This window comes from Corvus cornix, chromosome 5 (genome assembly GCF_000738735.6).
Source record: "Corvus cornix cornix isolate S_Up_H32 chromosome 5, ASM73873v5, whole genome shotgun sequence".
Taxonomy (NCBI): Eukaryota; Metazoa; Chordata; class Aves; order Passeriformes; family Corvidae; genus Corvus; species Corvus cornix.
The window spans coordinates 41,483,535-41,503,260 of record NC_046335.1 but is presented as its reverse complement, the minus strand read 5'-3'; the positions used below and the strand labels follow the sequence as shown (position 1 = coordinate 41,503,260).

The 19,726-nt window shown below is 47.1% G+C and overlaps 1 protein-coding gene across 1 annotated transcript; it reads left to right on the top strand.

Moving 5' to 3' along the window:
* The first annotated feature begins 9,073 nt into the window (after positions 1–9,073).
* Positions 9,074–10,173, top strand: C5H11orf96 (chromosome 5 C11orf96 homolog). Its single transcript, XM_039553238.1, has one exon. The coding sequence runs from the start codon at positions 9,427–9,429 to the stop codon at positions 9,787–9,789; it is 363 nt and encodes a 120-aa protein (XP_039409172.1). The 5' UTR covers positions 9,074–9,426; the 3' UTR covers positions 9,790–10,173.
* The last annotated feature ends 9,553 nt before the right edge of the window (positions 10,174–19,726 follow it).

Here is a 19,726-nt window from a genome sequence, read left to right as displayed (position 1 = left end):
TTGATTTTCCTCCCCACAGCAGGCAAAACGAGTGGATTTTGCTGTCTCTTGTTTCACTGGCTTGGTCTTTCCTGGGGTTCGGACCAGCCAGGGCTGCTCACTAGGCTCCCTGTCTCAGAGAGAAAAAAACCAAAAAGCTGCCCAAAGGATTTGCTGGTGAAAAGCCTCCAGGCCAGGGGAAAGAAAAAAAACCAAAAGAACCCCCAGAAGCTTCTTGGCTAAGTTGGTGAAAAGCCAACGAAGTAACAATCTGTGTAGCCACTGACCACACCACACCGGGGAGAGAGAGGAGTTTGAACAGAGCCGTGCCCAGGGTTCCCGGGCTCTGGCTCTGCCTCCTTCATCTCAAAGGTACAGCAGCCATTTCTGGGCATAAAGCAGATTATTAGGGAATAAAGTGTCATCGTAAAATCACCCCAGGACAATCCATAATGCCTCCTCCTCGAGTGCTGCTACTGTTGCCTTAGCTCAAAATCGTTTAACACCCACTTTGCCTTTTCTGGTCATAAACCTTTTCAGAGTGGATAGGAAACCTGTCTCACTGTGGTTTGTTTTCAAAGTGCTTCTTTTCCATTCTTGAAGTTTCCATAGCAACCTGGATAATTTGTTTAAATTGGAGCATCCTGGCCTGTCCTGCCTCCACCTAAGTTCTGCTGAGGTCTTGCAGGTATCATCTCGGCACACTTGGGAGTGACTGGTGAGGGTTGGCCGTGAGAGCACTGGCCTTTCCCAAAGAGTCATCAAGGTGACAGATGTGTGCTTTCTCCCCTGTTGCCCTGTTTGATTTGCCTCCTCTTCCTTCTGTGTAGCATTCAGTATGGCTTTGTGGAGTTACTGCCAGCTCCCTTGAAGTTGGCAGGTCTTTGGTGGCTCACGCTAGTAAAGCACCTCTTGGGGGAGCTGGGAGGCCTTGTAGTAAGTAAAGGAAGTGGCGACTGTATTGAAGAATTTCAATCAGAATAAGGAGTAAGGAGGTCTGTTCCATTGCCCCACTGTTTGTTTGATTCAGGTTTCCCAGCAGAAACCAAAACTTTGTTCACACAGGAGATGTTGCTGGCTGAGCAAGACTTAGTCTTCACATCTCTGGGGATCGTCCTGACAGACAGTGCTCACTGGATCCAGAATGGTGCTCAGCTGAAAGTTGTTTCCATCTAAACTTGTGTGTGCAGCTGCTTTGCTGGTCCCAGAGGGTGTTACTTGTTCTGTTGCTCTGCTCCCATTGTGGAGGCATTGCATAGATCCACGCTGAAGAGTGGGTTGACATTACAGCTGATCTCTGAAATGCCAGTGCCAGTCCTCTGCCCCTGGGCATGTGTTTCCAGCAACAGCCTTGTGCCAAGGCAGGCTGCCATGCAGCCTGCGGTGGCTGACCTTGGGAAGTAAGCTGCCACAACATGATCCCCAGAGCAGAAAAGAGCAGAAAAAAGGCCACCTGGAAGAACACACAGACTAGAAAGAGCCTCAGTGTTGGATGGGATGGGATTTGTAGCTGTGACTTATCATGGAGTTATCATTGGGTCCTCATCATCATTAGGAGGGCTGTGGGAAGGCTTCTTGCCTGAAGAGCTGATGCAGAGAGCAAAAGATAAAGCAGGAGTGAGCAGAGACGTGACTTGCCAGAGGGTGTACTGGCCTAGATATACAACCCACACTCCCTGGCTGGTTTGTCAGGCTGCAGAATCTACATGGTTCCCAGTTTCCACTCCCCATGTCCTGCTTTCTGAGTCTGTCCAAGTGACATGGCATGCCTTTAGCTTGAGCTACTTGGGGGAGCTTGGAGAGGAGGGGCCACAAGGTGCAGGCTCCCCAGTTTTTTGGGATAAGCAAGGACAAGTGGTGGAAGAGGGATTAAAAATTGCCTGGTAATGTTTTCTGTTGGGAAACAGTGGGAGGGAAGGGGAGGGGAAGTGGTGGTCACATTAGTGAGACAGTGTCTCACAAGCTCTGCATAATGCAAAATTTGCCAATACCTGCACTTTCCCAGCACTAATGAAGCCATGACAGTTCATGCCAGAGAAGAGATTGTTACCCTGGAATAAGCTGACAAGCCAGCCTGAAGAAATCCTCCCCAAGCCTCAGGGCAAGGAGAGTGATTGAGTGAGGCAGGGCAGGGTGGACACAGCATCTTGCTGCTGTAGCAGGCAAAAAAAAAATGTCCTGAGCATTGGTGGCTTCTCTGTTACATCCCTGTATTTTGCACTGATCATTTTTTCCTGGTGACCTCACCAGTTATCTCCTGGCTTTGCTTCCCTCACAGAGACTAAAGTGGCTCTATTTTACCTTAGGAAAGCTGTGTCCTGCTATTAAACAGGTCATTCCTCAGCTTTGGGTGCTGTGGGCTTTCATCTGACAGGAATGGGTTTATTCTGCCTGTCCTCATTAGCACCACTGTGGCTCATCTTTGCAAGACAGGACTTCACTTGCTGAACCATCACTCAGCAATTTACTACTGTGGTTACAATTTTTGTCTCAAGTCCCCAGAAATGTTAAGAGATTGAATAAAAAGTCTCAAGGATTAGGTTACTTGGAAGCCTGATAGTTCAATTGTCAAGAAACTTCTCTTTTAATCTCTAGACCACAGTTGATTTCTTTCTTGATTGCTTGCAAATAGACTTATAAAGAAAAAATGAAATTTATTCTGCTGAAATAAGTGGATGCTGTACAGTGTTTTTAGCTGCAGAAGAAAATGGAAGATAAAATCCATCAGAAGTGTTAAGATCTGATTTGTGGCACCAACTTAAAATTTTTAGTTTTGACTCATATAGGGAAGATTTTCCTTTTGCCTGAATTCCAAAGCAGCCAGGGCCTTTGTGGCCATGTTCTCTTCTGCTCAGGCCTTCCTTGTTATATTTGAGATGTGTGGTCAGTTTTGTCCAAATCTGAGAGAGGATGGGAAGTCTCAGAAATAATTCAATTTCTTCAGCTCTTGCAAAGGTCAGCAGTTGGGTACAGAAGAGAAACCAAGACAAGTGCTCTGTGCTCTGACAGCTCTCGGTTACACTGGGTCTTCCTGGCAAGGAGCAGGAGAATCCTCTCCCTCTCCCTCTCCCTCTCCCCTCCACCTTGCCAGTAGCATTTCTGCTCTCCAGCTGACTTGTGTCCCAGGAGGCAGCACAGAATGCATGGCCATCAGCACCATCCCAGCCACCAGCTTAGTGTGGAGCATGTGGAGGGTTGGAAATTCCCAGGATTCATCAGCAAAGTTCTTCCCTGCACACAGAAAGCCTTTTTTCTTCCTAGACATTTTTAATAATTTTGTGGGGCAAAATATTTCTTCCAGATTTTGGACCTGAGACAGAATGTCCTGAACTGGAAATCCTAATTTCTGTGCTGGTAACTTGATAGGGTCACAGTAACAGCTGGACATGGTAATACCTTAACAGTTAAAGCCATGGGAGGTTAGAGGTTTTACTTCATGTGGCAGCAACTTGTACCAGGAGGAACATTCAAAGCAGTCAATATCTTAATTAGTTTAAGGTATAGTTTCATTCTTTAAGGAGCTGATTTTTCTGCAATCACTGGTCTTCAGTAATTGGAAGCACACTTTCTTCTTGTATCCTCATATCACCGTGTCCTGATGCATCAATAAAGCTGCTGGGGAAAGCTGCCATCCCTTCTGATGCCTGTGAGGCCAAACAAGGGAAATGTAATATAACAGTTTTTTGTCAGGAAACACTTTGCAGCTCTCTTTCAAGACAAAGAGTTTTATTACTACATTTATTGCTAGTGGTGTGATGACAGCCAAATGCTGTTGACTTGTGATGTGCAACTGAAACACTGACTTTTCACTTCAGCTGTCACTTTACAATTTAAGCAATTCTATTCTAGAAATAAGGTTTCATGAGCTGCCTGCAAAGATCCCAGCAGAGACCTGAGCCTCTTGCTACCACTTGACGCGATGCGAGTGGGGGGGTGGAAAGAGTGCCGCATCCGTGCCGATCGCGTCCCCGTCGGAGCAGCTCCGGGGTGCCACGCAAACGCGCTCGGACACACCCTGGCACACCGGAGCTGGTGGGTACTCGCAGCCACTCTCACACACACACAGAGCCGGACAGCTCCTGCAGCGCCGCCGGGGACAGAGAGGCGGGAGGGGCCCTTTGTGTGGAGTTCCGAGGGGTTTATTGGGGTCTCCACCCGAAGGGACCCAGGGACAAAGAACCAAGAGCACGGAGGGGTCCAAGGTTTTATCGGGAGTGGCACTGGGGGCAGGCAGAACATCAGAGAACATCTGAAGGCCAAGGGGTGGAGAGGATTTGGGGTGACAGAAGAGTGACCACTGGGGAAGGTGAGGGGTGGAACAAGGGAACCAAGAGTCAGTGGGGTATCAAGAAAAGGAGAACTATCTAGAACATGGACTTAAAAGGGGTAAAGGGAGTGCTCTTAGACCTCTGAGCCTGCCCACCAGCAAACCTCCCCTGTTTTGGGGTCCTGAGGTTCCCTGGCCAATCCCATGGTGGACTCAACCACCGCAACAACCACTCACAGGTGCCTTGCTGAATGTAGCTGCCCTCCAATACATGGGAAGTGCTGTCAGGGAATTTCCTCATGCTTTGTTACCTGAGGCTTCCCCTTCATCTCATGCTGTGGGGAACAAATATCATAGTGCTCGGGGTGTGAAGGAGACCCCAGCCTGTGGGAGGCTGGAAGAGAGTGTGCTGCAGAACAAGCCAAATCTTCTCTTGCCTCTGGAGATTTCCAATCCTGCAGCTAAGGCCCTGCCAATACCTGCGTGCTGCAAAGGGGAGGCGTGCTTATTCCTCACCTGTGCTGTTGGCTACAGGGCTCCCCACAGCTGCCCCCAAATGATGCCAGGCAGGATGCCCCTTGGCATGGCCTAGAGAATGTGAGGGATCCGTCTTTAGAAAAATGCTTTGAGGGACGCATCAAGCATTTAAAATGCTGGCTGCATGTTGCCCTGCTGGCTGCCTGACTGTGAGTGTGAGGGTGTGTGATTCTTACTGTAGGGTTACCCTCAGGCAGTCAGCTACTGGGCTGGCTTGGCTTTAGTTTAATTATTTCAAAGGGAGAAAATGTTAAAAGGCTACTGAAGTCAAAGCACTTGAAAGAAAGGTAAAGGATATCCAGCCAAATACATAAAGAAAGGGATATGACAAACCTGAGTGCATAGCTCTTGCGAGTTGTTAGCCGGTTAATTCCCTGGTGTAAATGCATTCACATGTACCGGAGAGAGGCATTCTGTGTGCTGCACTTTTGTTATGATGGCTAGAAAGAAACAACAGTTTGTCTTTCTCCAGGTAGAAGCCTAAGAGTGGGTTTCAGCTAGGTCTTGTTGGGTAACTTGGGTTCCACCATCAGAAAGGTACACTTTTGAATTTAAATCAGATGTGCATGCAGAGAAAGAGACACGAAGACTTCTGCTTTCAGGGGTAGTTTGTATTTGCTGCCTGTTTATTGGTGTGTCATCTCCGGTTTGTAAGCAGTATCTGTTAGGTTGCACTTGGCTGAATGTTTTTATTGCTGTTTTAAAAATGATTGTTCCAAGGTATGAATTCTAGTGGAGAGAGAACAGCAACTCCTTCCTCTTTCCTGATAGAAATGAGTCCCCAGACCAGGATGCTGAGTGGGGACGTGCATAGCAAGGCGCTGTGTGGTGGCTGGAAATGCCACCTGCCAGGACAGCAAGAGGCAGCTTTTACTCTTGAGAATGTTTTGGGAGGATATTTAAAACCTAAATGCTGGGTGTGGATTAAGGCATCCTTATCCTGCTGGCTCTCAAAGGACCCCATCAGCTCTGACAGACAGCAGGGTTACTGCTCTGTTTCGGGACATGAATTGTGGTGTTCACTGTGACTGCCCAGCTACAGGTGGTTTCTGTAGAAGCCCTGGCCCTTTGAAAGTTTCTTTTCCTACAGGAAGAGGTGAGTATCTCTCTCCATCCTCTTCTTAATTTTTCCTTTCTCTTCTATGGCATGAGATCTGATAGCCAGCAAAAGGATAATAATTAATAGGCTGTGTGTGTGTTTCCAATAATCACATTTTTAAGTGAATAACAAGATGACAAGCTAATTTTCATTGTGCTGTTTCAGCAGTGATAATTGTTTCTCCTCCTGTAAAACTGGTGTTTTAACTACCCAAGGCCCCAAATATGCATACGAAATGTTCCTAGTTTTGGTGAAGGTTCCATACAGCCCCCGTGCAGTGTGCTGGCATACAATGTGGCTTCATGAAAGGAATGGAATCTTGAAATCAGGGAACGAAATGAACTGAACACAAAGGAGGTGAATTATGATGAAATGCAAATGAAAAAATACTGAAAAATTCTGAAATTAAGTGGAAATATTTAAATGGAGTTTCACTGAAAAGTTCCAAAACTTTTCTAAATTATACCCATTGAATTCTCCATATCAGGGAACAAAGTGAGCTGAACACACAGGAGAGGAATTATGATAAAATGAAATGTGATCAAAAAAAAAAAAGAGAATTCTGAAATTAAATTAAAACAATTAAATTGAATGGGTTGACATGAAGTGCAGTGAAATGGACCGAAACTTGCAGAAATGTTAGTCATTGAAATCACAAGATTTCATTTCTTTTCATGGAATAATACTGGGAGCAAGTGAAATTAAGGCCGTGATTTAAACCACTTGAGTAAATACAGTTTTTATGTTAGTGCCCTGGAGATCTAACTCTGGAGATTATGTCACGGGATATATTTTCCAAATGTTATCAAATAATATCTTCAAGGCCTCTCAGTTATTACCATGGTGAGCTTGCTCCAACTCAGCATTGAAATTTCCCAAAGCATTTTATAATCATATTTATAAGGGTATTAAATATTTGCTCTACCTGATTTTGCCTTCATACTGAACTTTCTGTAAGAAACCAGACAGGCAGTTTGGACTGAGACGTGTGTTGAAGTTCAGATATCAAGTCAACCAACCTTTTTTTGACAGAACCTTGGGTACTTTTGGGCTAGAGCAGATTAGATTTACCTTGCTTCGAATAAATGTGCAATGTTCCTCTGCACTGCCAGAACAAGGCTCCTATGTCATCTTGTTTCTGCATGAGAGACAAGCTCAGCCCCAGAAATTCTCCAAGCTGGTTGTCAGGCTTGTCTTCTTAGAAGACTGTACTGAGGAAACAAGAGTTTGGCCTTTGTTGTCCTGCAGAATCAAACTGTCAGGAATTTAAGTGGTTGTAAATGGAGCTTTCGGAGAGAAAGTTGTTGTACTGAAGCAGGGATGTATGGGCTAAATTTAGCCACTAAAATCAACAGTAAAAAACACAGCCTTCTGCTGGAATGATTCAATTTGACAAAACATAAAATTGTTCCCTTATTAAGCTAATAGTATCTCCCAACAAAAAGGCTTCAGACTGACCCTGGCCCTAAAGCTGCCTTGGGGAGCCAAGAAGCCAAGAGATTGCAGCCAGGTGTTTCATAAAGCCAAGGCTCTTGATGTTTCTTTTACACTGGCAATAGCAAAACAGCCAGCCTTCTGGAAACACACTAACAAATGCCTCTGGTCCCCTCCCTCCTAAAACTGTGTTCTTGTTCTATTTTATCCCCTTTGAGACTGGACTGTAATTAAAATGGTTTGTTTCCAGTGCAGGTCCTGAAACATTGCCACTGCTAAGGCAATTTGAAAGGAGGAGGGACCAGTCCTAAGACTTACCCAAAGACAAGGTTGAGACTTTCTGATGGGGAACTCACAAAAACAAGGCCATTTCTGTGTGCTGGACTGTGGCACAGGATGTATATTGTGTATGTAAGCTCCTGGGGTTTTTTTCAGAGCATTTGTCTTCCTCTGCACAAAGAACATGTTTTACAGCAAAACAAAATAAACTCGCACTGGCTACAGGTGCCCCAGCTTGGGCACAGAGCCAGGGCTGCTGGGGTAAGTGTAGATCCCACTGTGGGCTAATTGGCAGCCTGTGCTGGCTGTGCCCTTGGTGCCTTCACACTGCGGTGCTGTGCTGCATGTACACCCCGAGCATGGGGGTACTGAGTGACCGACTGCTCGGCAAAGCTCGGGGCCTGAGGGCGTTGTCCTTGTCCCCTTAGCATCACACCGCAGAATTCCTGATACTGTTGCTAAGCCTCTGCTTCCTTCCCAATTCCTAACCAAGCTTCAAAAATATCCTCGAGTGGGTGAAGCTATACTGGAGAGTGTCTTCATGGGAATCATCTAACATTAGCCCTGAAGAGGGGACAGACTAACCATTTCAGGCTCTTCCTCCCTCATGCTTTTCTGCTCCTCTTCCCTCTAGCTCCTTTCCTGCTCCTATCATAAGTTTTTCTTATGCTGTTGGGTTTTTCCATCACTGAGAATGCTTGGCACGCACAGCTTTAAAGCATGGTTCCAGCCATCACTAATTTGCAAGCTTTTGTTTCAGCTCCGTAATGCTTGTATGCCATTTTCTGTCTGAGGATCTGATTCTGCATCATATCAAAGAAGCAACACAGAGCCCACAGGGGAATGGAAAATTTTAGGATCCCATCGAAAAGGAAAAAAATGGAGTCACACTGAAGGAGGTGCTTAAGCTTCGTTAGAGGTGGCAGACTTGGGAACAAGATCCCAGAGTCCTTCTTAACCCTCTGTGTCTGACGGTTCTTGCCTGGGTCCATGCCGTGTGATCTCTGCAGTTTAGATTTGGATCATTGTAACATTAGGGTATTCAGAATTGGGCTTGCCTTGGAGCTTCCTTTAACCATGGGTTTGTTACTCTGACAGGTAGCGATCAGCTGAAAGCTGATGTGACGGGTCTGTCGGTACTCTTTCATAGCCATAGAAATCATGGTATTGATAGAAACAGCAGCGCGGCGAGACGCGGAAACCTGAAGCACCGCTGTGGCAGTCCGGGACCAGCCTGAAGCTCCACTGGGCGCCGCGGGACAGGAGAGGGATGCCCTGGAGGTTAAGGGGAGAGAAGGCGGGCAGGGGCGACGGGATGGAGCGCGCTGGCTCCCCCGCCCCGGGCTCTGCCCGACCCCCCGCTCCGAGGGGACGCGGCGGGCGGGGGCGGCGGTGGGGGACACGTCATGCGGGGGGAGCGCCCGGCCGGCCGCGAGTGGGCTCCGCTGCGGCCCGAGCGCGCTGCCGTCTGAGCATGCTCCCGCGGGGCTCCGCCGGCCTATATAACGGGGCCGGGGTGCCGGCGGCAGCGGCAGCAGCTCTGCTGAGGCAGCGGGGTAGCACCGCACCGCGCTCCGGTCCTCACCGTACTGCGCCTCTCTGCGCCGCTCCGCTCCTCACGGTACCGCAGCGCTCCGCTCCGCACCGCGCTCCGCTCCGCTCCGGACAGCAGCGCTCCGCACTGCTCCGCGCGGTACCGCAGCGCCCCGCGGGGCCCGTCCCTGCCCGGCCGCCGCTGCCCGCCGGAGCCTCGGCACCCGGCACGGCCGAGGCAGCGCGCCCCGCTCCGCCGGCCCCGGCCCCCGCGGCGGGCTCTCCCGCGGGCGGCAGGATGGCCGCGAAGCCGGCCGAGCTGATGGGCATCTGCTCCAGCTACCAGGCGGTGATGCCGCACTTCGTCTGCGTGGCCGAGGAGTTCCCGCCGCCCGCCCGCCCCGCCAAGACCCCCAAGGGCAAGCTGCGGCGGCCGCGGCAGTCGCGCTTCAAGACGCAGCCGGTGACTTTCGACGAGATCCAGGAGGTGGAGGAGGAGGGGGTGTCCCCCATGGAGGAAGAGAAGGCCAAGAAGTCCTTTCTGCAGTCGCTGGAGTGCCTGCGACGGAGTACCCAGAACCTGTGCCTCCAGCGGGACCGCCTGGGCAGCTGCCGCCTCCGCAACAGCCTCGACTCCAGCGACTCGGACTCGGCCCTCTGAGGGCGGCGGGACCCGGCCCGGCTCGGCGGGACCCGGCCCGGCAGCGGCGGCACGGACTGGGCTGCAGGGAGCCGCGCCGCCGCCGGCACAGGAGCGCCCGGACGGGCAGCCGGGTCGGGATGTTTTCTAAGAAAGCGCTTGTACCTTCGTTTCTATTTGATTGTATGAAACTCACCATTTAAAAGACAAAAAAAAAAAAAAAAAAAAAAAAAAATTCTTTTCTATTCGTTAGAAGAAATGAGCTGTTTTAGATGCATTGAGCTGCTGGACTTTATATTTATTTTTGCATTTAAACTGTTGACTGCATTAATTTAATATGTTTCTACCTGAATGTCTGTTATTATTTCCATAAAAGAGTAATAAATCTGATATATTTGCACAGTACTTACTGGGCTGTCCTTATTTCAGGGATCCAACTGTCCTTGCTCAGCTTTGAGGGGTAAAGGGACTTAAAAGCTGTCGGTAGCTAGTGCAGAGCCAGCAATGCTTTTCTTGGGGATGCTGCTCAGAGAGGTTTTGCAAGCTGTACTGTCAGGTATAAACTAATGAGGCAGAAATCAAGTCGGGCTGATTTTTAAACGACTTTATTTACTTCTTTGAGATCGTTGTGTTAACCTGATTGAGGTTTAAAGAGTGTTTATAACTGGTGCCCAAGAACCTTAATGCAACCGGGCAAGCCTCCTGCATTCACAAAACTGCGTATATAGTTTCTATTTTCATCCAAGTTGGTTTTGCCTCTTCTCCCCTTCCCCTTCTGACCCATGAATTATTTAGCGCTGCAGACAGATTTGGTAGTAATTGGTTAGAATGCAGTTTTATTTACTAGAGCAATTGATACTATGCGGACATGCTTTTCTTGGAATTTAAAAGTAAGGTGATTTTGATGTGGTAAATTTGTAGGAGTGAGGCTTCTGCATGGGCTGCTGCATATGTGTGTGTGTGCAGGTCCATGTCAGATTTTCTGTGTCTGTGGGGTATATGCAGAAGAGCATCTGAAGCTCTCTGCAGAATGGAAAGCAAATTCCTGGACTGGGAATATTCTGCCTGTATTTTCTCCATTCTCTTGAAATATTTCCTGTGCTAACAGTGTAATCCTGTGGTAGCACCTTCCTTCAAGGCAAGCCTCTAACAATTAAAACTTCCCAATCAGGAGGTATTTGCTGATACTGAGCTGTAGCTAATATTTCTCTGCTATGATTTTCTGGGGCCTTAGGGCATTTCTTATGTCGTGGTTTGAGGTGCAATCATACTGATCAGTATGGAGAGGGCTGGGGCAGAGCAAAAAGATGGACATGGTACTGGTGAACAGGGTGTCTTGGTAGGACTGAGAACCACGGACTTGTGCCCTCTGGGCACTGAAGTACAGCAGAAGACCCATGCGACTGGCTCCAGGCTCCAGCAAAACTGAAGCTTGTTTCTTTCCAGCTTAAAGCTGAGGAAAATCTGGGGGGCATGGGGTGAGGCTTGCTTTTGGACAGGTCCTTCACAACTCCCTTGCAGTACCAGCACCTCCAGCTGACCTCTAGCACCAGGGGAGGGTTGTGCAAGCAATTGAGCAGGTAAGGAAACAGGTCTGGACTCTGACCCAACCTCCTCATAGAAAAACATTTAAATGACCCCCTCTGTTTCCCTGCATGCAGCCTGTGAAATAACTTGTCTCCCTTTGCAGTTAGACCCTCATTGCTGCCTTCTCTGCATAGTACACACATATAGAACATCTGTGCAGGAAGCAAAGCAACTTGACCTCCAGAACAACTTTCAGACAGGCAGGCAAACTGGAATCAGTAAGACCTAATCAGTTACCAGCAGCTGGGCTGATTTTCCTCAAGAAATTCCTACAACTGCTTCGATTCCAGGAGTTCTGGGTTTGGGAAGGGGTTTGCAACATCTGTGAGAACTCTGTAGCCATGTGCCTATATGTTGCATTATATACACAGCTAATAAGCTCCATAAGATTTCCAGAGATTGTATAGCATCCTTCCCATACTGCAGGTCTTGGGCTACTTTTCAGTTTCTCTTTGCTTTCAGGTCTGGTACAAATCCCTGTGATACACAAAGTGTGGGGGTAGCTTCAAGAGGCTGTGAGCACATGATCCTTATCCCCACTCCTAATTTTTGTTTAGCAGCTGGGGTTGCTAGCAGGCCCTTTACCGTTGCCATTCCCACCCCTCCTTCAGTGTGCAGCTGTGCTGCCACCACGCAGGAGGCACAGGAGGCTGTGCTGCACCAGCCAGCAGTGGAGCATCTGATACTCTCTTCCTGGAAGGGTGAGAATAGCTGTGTTCCCTTTTCTGTTTCAAGAGACAAATGTAGATGTTAACACATCTACAAAGAGTATTTGAAAATCTGCTGTAGCATGTTTGAGGGAAGTGTCATATTCCAGCGGTTAGGCTGAATAAATGAGTTTCTCTTCAGCTGTCCTTTGTTAACATTTTTCTGTTCCATCTCAGAGTGAATAACATGGGAGATGCCAGTGCTAAAGATAGGCTAGTGTTTATCTTCCAAACAGTTGCAATCAAGGCGAAAGGGTGAAAAGCCAGGGTGATTTAGCTATGTCCTGGAGAGGCCTTCCTGAATGCAGCTGGGAAAATAAACCTCCCTCCCAGTCTTCCTGTGCTGCTAACTTTGAAGGTTTCTCTTGCAGTGTTTTTTAGCGTCATGACTATCATGGCTATCTGTCCTGTAAGGATTGCAGGGAGACCTATTAAATTCACTTCAGTGAGGGTAATAACTGTATCAAAGGGATTTGAGTCTGTCATCCGTTCCCTAGGTTTGAGATGTGGGTTGTGCATTTCCCCTCAGCAATTCACAGCTTAAAAGCATCCAACAGATGCCACTTACAGTGATGCTCCGCATGGCAGTGAGTAGGCACGAACATTCCATGTCTGCGCAGGAAGGTGCGGGGAGTCAAATGGTCGTGGTGCAGCAGGACATGTCTCAGGGCAGAGGTGAGACTGAGCACCCCAGGGATGTCGTCAACACTGTTTTTCCAAATTACAGGAAATTGCACAGGAGAATTTGTCTTTAATGGGACTGCCTGTTATTCTCGTATCACTTTATGTGTAAATCATTCTGTCCTTGTGGAAAGAGGTTCATCCAGTCAGTAAAAACTTGAACTTGAAAGCAATGCCTTTATTCTCTTTCTGTTTTGTGTCCAGTCCCCTCCATGCCTGTCAGCATTTCTCCCCTGTGTTTGTTTTTAAATGCTGTGTTATTGTAAAGCTCATCATGCTGGTGTGGTGGAACTGTACCTCCATGCCTTATTTTGCTCTGACCAGTGTAGAGGGGATCTGAACACTGCAGTATCATTGATCTCCCAGAATGAGGAGAAAAAAAATCAGCTCTGTACATCTTATGAGAAAGATTTTTCTGTTCTTTTTGCAGTATTTTAGCTCAGTAGCTGAAGGAAGATTTCTGGGTGCAATTTAATGTCCACGTCAAGAGGCTGAGAACAATCTCCTCTCCTAGCTGTGTGTGCACCAGTTCTGCTCTTGCATACTTCTCTCACTCCTGGGTTTCCAGAATCCACTGGCAACACTTCAGAGTGGAGCTGTTATCAGGAACAAGTATGAGAACGTGCTTGCAATTCCTGCAGGTTTTTGTGCTGGGATCCTGAAAAGGCATTTGCTTTAGGAGCTGGTTAGCGATGATGTCTCCTGACCCTTACCAGTGCTGGGGATCTGACCCTTCAGGAGCACAGTGGACGGACTGTGGGACACTGCTGTTGGTAAGAAGCACCACACTGTTGTTATCTAACCTCCAAAGTGACAGCAGAGCCATGGGACAAAACACAAACCGAGGCATCTATTTAATTGCCAGGCTGACAGCGAACAAATTGCAGTGTAAGAGAGGCCAATGGGTGAGCTCTAGCAAATCTGGTTGCTGTGGTTTCTCAAATGTCAGCAATGCCAGCATTTTGCTGGCTGCCCTCCATGAGGTTTGGCTCCCTGGCAGTGTGTGTGGACCTCAGCCATCATGGCCCCTGGTCTGAGGCTTTTGAGCCACTATCAGACAGACCAGCATGGTTCTCCAGGTTGCATCTAGCTTTGTTGGAACCACAGGCCCCATGGCATGGCTCAGCCTGGGCTGTCTTTTGTACATGGGACTTACATTTCTGTGGGGAAAAAAACCTTGGGGAGGTGTAGATAGCCTGAAACCCCTGAGCAGAGCTCAGACTGCCTGTGCAGTGATGGTGCCCTGGATTTGCAGTTTGACTTTTCACAGCCATCTTAAATAGCAAGTGCAAGCTGTGAGCAGTGTTTCAGCAAGGCTAGCTCCTAACTATAGGGTACTTTATTAAGCTGTAAAGATGCAAGATTACATGCTGAGCAGAAAATAATCAGGTGTCCAGTAAAAACACAGCAAGAGGATCTCCCTTCTGCTGATAGGAGGCCTTTGCACAGGACAGGGAGGTCACCAGGTCAGCCCTGAGGGCTTTATCAAGTAGTATGTGATCTTCTCCTTGTGTAGCCACCTGAAGTCAGGTGACTGAGTTTGGAAGAATTAATTAATTGTGGGAACGAATTAATTCTCAAGCAGCATCTTACCGCATGTATGTGTGTGTGTGTCCCTGTGCCTGGTCTGTGTAGCCTGGAGTGAGTGCTGCTAGTAGCAGAGCAGCCCAACCCTTGGCTGTGCAACAAAGCACCTCCAGATATTTAACTGACAGTGCAACTACTTAACTAGTAGCAGGGGAGAAGGAAATACTTCCTGCAGAACCAAGAGCTGTGAAATCAGAGTAATGTAATGGTTTCTTGTGCCAAAGCATCAGCTTTAAGACTATCAAATGTGGGTACTTGGTAATTATGCATTTGTGACTCCTGTGTTAGCAAATGCCATGGTATGTTACAAATAGCTTTGGGAGAGGTCCTGATTTTGGCTGCACTGGTGTCAGATAGGCTTTGGTTCAGCTGTACTCTGGAGCTGATCTGGATTTGCTCCTTGTTGCTTTCATGCTATTTGCTGATGTTGCTGAGCATGTTTCTGGCTTGAAATGTCCAAGACACGTCTCCCCTGCTCCATCATGCCTGGGATACTCTGAGGTTTCACACAACCTTCCACAACTTTAACCATCCTTGTGTTTTGGAAGCAGTGTGAATGATGTATGTGTACTTGGCTGGGACATCTGTTCCCTTCACCCACATGGAGCAGGAGCCAACAGCAGCAATGGTGAAAGGCTGGGGGAACTGGAGCAACAGGGGAGGGGGCTTTACTTTGTCTCTGTCAGTCCATACTAATATGAGACTGCAGAAGACTTTTTTGAAACCAAGCTGAGGTTCACCTGGATCTGATTTCAAATAAAACAAGATCTAACTCAGTAATTTATGACTCTGTCCTAAACAGAGATTCTTTGTTTGGAAATGCTTGTGTTGAAGAGGTTGAAGTTATTTATTGGGAACTGGTGAAAGGGAAGTTTTCTTCCTTAGTGTGATTTAAAACACTGTTGTAGAAGTGGGTATTTTTTCCTTCCTTGTGAAGAAAATGACCTTTCTTGGGCAGGAGGGAAGGGGATGGGTAAGAAGGGAGAGAGGGAGGGAGGCAGCACAGCTCACTTATGAAACAGCTCTTGGCTAATACAAAACCATGTGAAGGATGTTTATGTGCTTGTTACTTTAATCTTGGGTTCTTGCAAGTGAGTGTTTTCCCTTGGAGAAATAGTTGGAGGTCCTGACCGTGATGGTTAAAGATACATTTCAGGCTCTTTTCACAACAACCTCTAATGTCTGAGGGAGTCTGCAGTCTGATGACTCGAATGTTTCAGGGCAAATCCAGCAAGGTTAACATGGTTTTTTCACTGTTCCTTATGTAAAAGCAAACAGAAAGAAAGCAGCATTGGAAACATAGGTTATCACGTGTGCTTACTGTTAAACATTTGCTGTTAAGAGAAGTTGGATGCATTTCAGCTGTAAGTGGCTGGCATTTATTGGCTGGGAAAGTGTGCTCTGAGGTTCCCTGGGCTTTGGAGGCAGATTGAATGGTTGGGTTTTGAAGGGGCAGAAAGATGCAGTAGCACAGAAACCTGGAAGGACACAGCTCTGTCACTTGAGGAGAGGAGTGAAGACAAAAATACCCAAACTCAGAGCAAAACTGGATGTGGCCCGGCTGCCTAAGCTAGCAAACAAGAGCCTGTTTTCAATCAACCTCCATTAGTAGCACCCTATAGTTTATGCACCCTTGGGATCCAATGAAGTGAACTGAAGAATTAAGTTTTGCCTGCTTTTACAAGTTGTGAAGCATATTGACATTTTTATGTGACATTTTTGGTTCTTTTTCCCAAAATAAATGTGGGAGTTATGGAGTTATCATCCAACTCCTCCTTTTCCCAGAAAATCAAACCAAAATAACAAATCCACTATGAGTGGAAACTTTATGAGTTTATTTATGAATTTTGTCACCGTGTGTGTTTACTCCCAGATACCATGTCCCTATGTATTTTTACTATACAGAGGAAGCAAGCAAGCAGGCAAAACAGGGAAGGTGTCAGGATTGCAGCGATTTCTGCTTAGCTTTAGATGCCAAGGTGCTCCAGGTCTCGGAGCAAGGGTGCTGGCAGCTGGGCCTCCCTGGGCTTACTTCTTGTTCAGGGACAGAGTATGGTCTCATGCTTTCAGGGAGAGATGAAGGGAGATGGGTCAGGGAAGAGAGGGCTGTTCCTGACCTTGCTAGTGATGCACTGCCTGATGCCGAGCAAACTGCTTCTCTCTGGTCCTCAGTTTCCATGTAGGAGAGCTGGGAATTTATGAGGCTTGGTTCATTAATCCGTGCAGATGGAGACCTTTTGGTTTGCAACCGTGGGAGATATGTTTGGCTGGCGAATGGCAAGGACGTGGATTTATTCAGAGGACAAATGCCCAGCAATGTGATGTCATGGTTTATAAAATCCCAGCTGTGTGGTGAGATCACCTGTGCCAAGGAAGCAGGCTTTGCTTTGCTGGAGAGCCTGGCACAGAGTCCCAGCCTCTCCATGCCTGGGTCATAGAGTCATAGAATGGCTTGGTCTGGAAGGGACCTTAAAGATCACTCAATTCCAACCACACTGCCATGGGCAGGGATGCCTTCCACTAGACCAGATTGCCCCATCCAACTGGCCTTCAGTGCTTTCAGGGGTGGGGCATCCACAACTCCTCTGGGCAATCAGTTCCAGGCTCCCACCACTCCCACAGTAAAAAATTTCTTTCTGATATCCAACCTGAACCTGACCTCTTTCAGTTTAAAACCATTTCCCATGTCACCTGTCAGAGGCTGCGTGCAGCCCCCGGCTGGCCAGAGGCACCTGCTCACTGGGGACACGAACACGCTTTTGGCTGCTCAGCAGATATTTACAGGAACTGGGGAGTAAACAGTGTTCTGCCACTGCTGGTAAACTGGATTTCAGGCTGAGGAAGCTGATGAATGGTATTTACGCATTACTGGGATTGCATGTGGCCTTCTCAGGTGTCCCTTGCTGGTGGCTTTCCTCCTTCTGCTATGCAGGGATCCCATGGTGTTTCTACATTAGAAAAGGGCCTGTTTTGTCAGCATGAATGTGAATCTGAGTCAGGGAGGAAGGAAGGCTTCCTGTGAACATCTGAGGGAAGAGAGCAACATCATGCCTGAGCTGAAATGTGGTTGCTTCAGGAGCTTAGTGGAAAGAAACTGACCAGTTGGACATCAAAATGCATGATGGCTGACCAGGTCAATCAGTGAAGGAAAACCTGAGCTAAACAGTGCCAGCAAATAACACAGAGCCCTTACAGGCAGAGATGTCCCATCTCCACAGGATCTGTATACGGCCAGGTTCCAAAACTGAGCACCCAGAGAGGACGCTGCAATGGATGAGCTATTCTGACAGAACGGCAGTGTACAACAGTAGCCAATAAAGCAATAACAAGTGCTTTCACTGACTAAATATTTCGCTGACTAAATATTACAAAAGGGCATGTTTTTATACAATTCCTATAGGCAATGCTTCTTGGAGCAACAAGTTTGAGCACCTACAAGCTGCAGTGAGCTCTTGAATGTACAGATGCAATGAAGAGGCACTTTGCAATAGAGATAATCAAGCATTCCAATTTCTTAGCTCTGTAGGGTGAAACTTCCTCCCCCCATCCTCCACATTAAAGTCTTAGCTTCAAGGATGAAAATTAAAAGAACCCGAAAGAGTAAAAAAGGCTTGAGGATATCTAGGCTCTGGATATTAGGAGTCCATGATAAATGGATAAACTACCAGAAAGACTTTTCAAAAAGAATAAAAATAGCTGGCATAGTTAAATAGTAGATGAAAGAATATTATTAGAAGTAAAAAGATATCCTACAAAAAGCATAAGTCATGTCCAAAGGGGGAAAACAGAAAGGATCATAAATACTGGGATGTTAAATGTGAAATCATAAAGAGACATGCTTTAAAAAAGATTCTGAAGAATTGCATGTAAAAGGCTAGAATTTTCTGCTATAAACTTTTGCAAACACATTGAAAGAGGGAAGCTCACTAGGAAGTCTTTGGACCACTGGCTGAGTGGGGACTAAAGTGAACACTCGAGGAGAATAAGACAACATAATAAAATCTAACTCTGTTCCCTGCAACACTGTAAATTAGGCATACTTGACTATATATTCAATACAAAGTAGTCTAAAACAGCAATTATTGATGGCAGAAGAAATGCTGGAGTCATTGCGGGTAGTCTGAAGTCAGTTTGCTGCTCAGCAACTATTAAGTGATAAGAATGCTGACAATTACTAGGAAAGTGCACTGGTTTTGGCTGGGGTAGAGTTAATTTCCTTCCCAGTGGCTGGCACAGGGCTGTGTTTAGGATCTGTGCTGAACACAGGGTTGATAATACAGAGATGTTTTCGTCATTGCTGAGCAGGGCTCACACAGAACCAAGGCCTTTTCTGCTTTCCATGCTGCCACAGTGGGGAGGGAGCTGGGTGTGCATGGGAGGTTGGGAGGAGACACAGCCAGGACAGGTGACCCCAGCTGACCAAAGGGATATTCCAGACCATGGGGCATCATGCTCAGTATGTAAGGGGGGGGGGAAAAAGGAGGAAGAGGGGGATGTTTAGAGCAGTGGTGTTTGTCTTCCCAAGTAAAAATTACATGTGGTAAGGCCCCGCTCTCCTGGTGATGGCTGAACACCTGCTTTTCCATGGGAAACAGTGAACTAAGTCCTTGCTTTTTTTTGCTTGTGTGTGTGGCTTTTGCTTTCCCTATTAAACTGTCTTTATCTCAACTCATGAGTTTTCCAGCTTTTAGCCTTTCAATTCTCCCCCCAAACCTGCTGATGGGGAGTGAGTGTGTGGGGCTTGGTATCTGTCTGGGGTTAAACCACGATAGAAAGAAATCAAGAGCAAAACAAAAATCCTAATCTGGCAACCATCTAAAATGACATTGGTGTGGTACTGTGAATATTCTGTTTAGGTCTAGTAATTAAAAAAGAAAGAATCCAAAAAGGATCTATATTTCCTGCTGTTGAACAGAAATTTAAGAGTAGGAGCTTTCAGTTAAAAAACCCCCAAACAAGTATGAAGAAAGGAGGTAGATGCAGGAATAGTTTTTGAAGATCAATGAGGATCTTAATTATTTCTGACAATACAAAAGCTGGAGCAGTGTATAAGTTATTGGACAGCAGGTTTAGGACAAACAAAAGGAAATACATCTTCTGTGCAATGAATAACTGAATCCCAAAATTCACTGTTAAAGAATGCTGTGGATGCCAAAAGGACCAGCCCACTCAAAATGCAGTTAGGCAGATTCCTAGGAGACAGGTTTATGCACAGCTTGTAGTGATCATGTGGGGATTGGGGACAGAGGCTCTCCAAACCACTGGTGTCCAAAAGCCAGGTGGGCACTCCTGAGTGGTGTGCTAGTGCTTCCCTGCAGCCACATGGCCACAGTTACAGTTGGGATGAGGGACTTTTATCCAAATGGCAGCAGCCTCTGGACACCCCTGTGCTGCTG

Coding starts and splice junctions, on each gene's coding strand:
- C5H11orf96 (XM_039553238.1), top strand. CDS start 9,427: ATGGCCGCGAAGCCGGCCGAGCTGATGGGCATCTGCTCCAGCTACCAG.